At 42.1% G+C, this 3,167-nt stretch overlaps 1 protein-coding gene across 1 annotated transcript in view; it reads right to left on the bottom strand.

The window, feature by feature from the left end:
• Positions 1-921: 921 nt before the first annotated feature.
• LOC116084142 overlaps positions 922-3,167 on the bottom strand; it is a 7,936-nt gene continuing 5,690 nt past the window's right edge. The window contains exon 3 of the mRNA XM_031361001.1: positions 922-1,274. Coding sequence (XP_031216861.1) covers positions 922-1,274 — 353 coding nt within the window. The remainder of the gene's footprint in view (positions 1,275-3,167) is intronic.

Below are 3,167 nucleotides of genomic sequence, written 5' to 3'. Positions count from 1 at the left end.
TGGGCATGAGCAGGAGCGTGGTCAGTGTTTATACCTGAAGCCTTGAGGAAATTCACAGATGTATGGCTAGATTTGAGACTCCATCTATGAAGTTGTTCTTGAACCAACTGATCATCTAAAGGAATTGTCAAAATGTGCCTCCCAGCTGAAAGGAAGGAATGTGACTGAGTTCAAACAAGATCCAACCATCAGAATAGTGTTGCTTGTTTGGTCAAGGAAGCTTTCTTTTCAGTGAATTAATGCAGATGCATAAAAACTACCCAAGGTGCTAAGAATAAGTGTTGAGTGCTCAAACCTAAATGGGATAGCTATACCAACTGCTGCAAGGCTAGGAAAGCATCACAATTGAATTGAAAAACTAGAAACCCAGGGATGAGAAGAATGCTCAGAGTAATGAAAATAGGAGACCTCTAGTGCTCGGTCACCAGTGCCACATCTCTACCAACTACTCATCCCAACAAAGCTTAGAGAACATCTTGGAAGAGAAGTGGAAAAAATGTAAGACTGAGAAGATAAGAGCTTTAAATTTCTTTCCTCTGGACAGGACATGACTGTTGCACAACATGAACTCACAGGACCTGTGGTTACCTGCACCAGACATGTGCAAAATCACGACATGTAAAACTTTAAGTATGAAGGGTAAAGGGGCTGCTGAGCCACCATCCTTGCTGAGGAGCATTTAGCAATTGGTGGCTGTTGGGATGAGGAGAGTCATTATTCTTTAGGAAGGTGGCCACTTGTAGGTTACCTACACATCAGTGAATGATCTGAACCCACAAGCATAGGGGTACGACTCAATTGGTTCATTAGATTATTAATAATAAAAAGGAGGAGGAGGAAGAAGAGTCATGAAGCTTAGAACACTATGTGTTCAGAATGAGGCATTTTCATAAGGTAAAGACTTTCCAAATCAAGGATGCTCTAGTTCAGGCCTTGTGTGGGCCCAAAGTTTGGGTGCAGGCTGCAGGTGGCTGGGGAGCACTGTGTGCTCACTGCACAGAAGTAGACAGCAGAGTCACTGGGCCGTGGGTCTCTGATGTGTAGGGAAAGATGCAGGCTGGCTTTATTGAGGAGAGTTGTGAATCTGCCTTCTTTCTTTTGCCCATCGGCGAAGATGGACACCAGCAACTGAAGGCCTTTCCCAGAATACTGTCTGTACCACCTGAAGTCGTTCGAGGTACGATCACTGAAAGTGCAGTTGAGAGAGGCCAAAGTTCCCTCTGAGACAAGGAGGGATTCTGGGCTCTGCTGCACCTTCTGCTGGCTGCTCACCCCTGTGCAGAAAGACAAAGATCAGGCAATCAAGACTGGATGCATTTGGATGCTAACATTCTAAAGTAACTTTTCCATGGACCTCCCAACCCTCAACTAGAGATTTAAAACATCTATGTTTCTACCATTATCCTAGAGTAGGCAATGACCTCACATATCACACCTTATATCCAAAAGAAATGTCTGAACTTACAATTAAACTGGAGCCACAGGACCACTAGTGACACACTCAAGGATTTCATCATTTGCTTTTTATCTCTCTCCACTGGTGATTCAGATCTTAAGCCCCCCAAAATGAGTTTCACATTTCTAATGTTTCTCCTTCTGGAAAAATCAAGATACTGTTCCACCAAGTAGGGGAAAAGCTCTTTTCAACACCTTTGTTTCATCAGCAAGCCCCTCCCCTTTCTCCCCTCCCACTCCATCCCTCACTCTCTCATTCATGAACACTTGAGAGTTTCCCCGAGTCTTTGAGAAGAGGCTGCCATCTTGTGGATATTGACTGTGATCAAAGAGATAGCCTGATATAGCTGTCTCCCAAGAGGCTCTGAAAGTACCCAACTAATACAGAAGTAGAGGCTCACAGCCATCCATTGGACTGAGTACAGGGTCCCCAAGGAAGGAGCTAGAGAAAGGATGGAAGGACCTGAAGGGTTTCCAGCCCCTTAGGGCGAACAACAATATGAACTAACTAGTACCCTCAGAGCTCCCGGGGACTAAACCACCAACCAAGGAGTACACATGGTGGGACTGATTGCTCCGGCAGCATGTGTATAGTAGAAGATGGCCAAGTCGGTCATAAATAGGAGGAGAGGCCCTTGGCTCTGTGAAGGTTCTCTACCCCAGTGTAGGGGAATGCCAGGGCCAGTAAGTGGGAGAGGGTGGTGTGGCAAGCAGGGGGAGAGGGGAGGGGACAGGGATTTGTTCTTGTTGTTTTTTGGTTTTGTTTTTTATTTTGGAGGGGAAACTGGGAAATATGACATGTAAATAAAGAAAATATCTAATAAAAGAAAAAAAAAGAAAAAAAGAAAATAAACTGCAAAAACCTCTTATTAGTATCCATGTAAAAATCCTCAGGAAATTCTCTCGGCACAATGAAAATAGGCACAAAACACAAACTGTATTACAAAAGTAGAGTTTAATCTGGAATTAAACTAAATATTTAAGAATCACATTAATTCCCTGGAAGTATCCCCATAGAAACCCATCTATAATGTATTCCCAGGCACTATCAATGTTATCACATTTAGATTATCATGAAGATATTTAAAAATAAATATAACAAAGATGCAAAAACTGTATTTTATTAATTTGTTGAAAAGTTCACATAATGTATTTTAATCCTTTTCACACCATACCTCCATTGTTGGCCACTCGCTAATGAGCTTGCTAGACTCTTTATTTCCTTCAGCAGTGTCATTGAGTAGATGCTCAGGGAGGGTTTCATTGCCACCATCCTCTGGGTTCATATTGAGATTTGTGGACATATGCCCTTTTATCTTTTAGCGAGTTTGGAAAGATTTGTAGTCGAGATTTCTTTAATTATTCCCCTTTCCCATGCTCTTTCTCCTAGGATATCTATATTGATATCTTTCTATGAGAAAATATTCTGTAAATATCTTAAGTTCCATTCATTCTCTCTCTCTGTGTGTGTCTCACTCTCTCTCTGTCTGTCTCTCTGTCTCTGTCTCTGTCTCTCTGTCTCTCTGTCTCTGTCTCTGTCTCTCTCTCTCTCTTTGTGTGTGTGTGTGTGTGTGTGTGTGTGTGTGTGTTTCCTCCTTTTCAGACCGGGTTCAGACTGGGTCATGTTGTTTGACCTTAAATTTTAAGAACTTTTTATCTGTGTGATAAAATAATATGTTGATAAATCCTTCTATTTCACTTTTAAAGAAATT

Source organism: Mastomys coucha, unplaced genomic scaffold (genome assembly GCF_008632895.1).
Source record: "Mastomys coucha isolate ucsf_1 unplaced genomic scaffold, UCSF_Mcou_1 pScaffold9, whole genome shotgun sequence".
Taxonomy (NCBI): domain Eukaryota; kingdom Metazoa; phylum Chordata; class Mammalia; order Rodentia; family Muridae; genus Mastomys; species Mastomys coucha.
The sequence above is the reverse complement of the archived record's forward strand: the minus strand, read 5'-3'. Positions and strand labels throughout refer to the sequence as shown.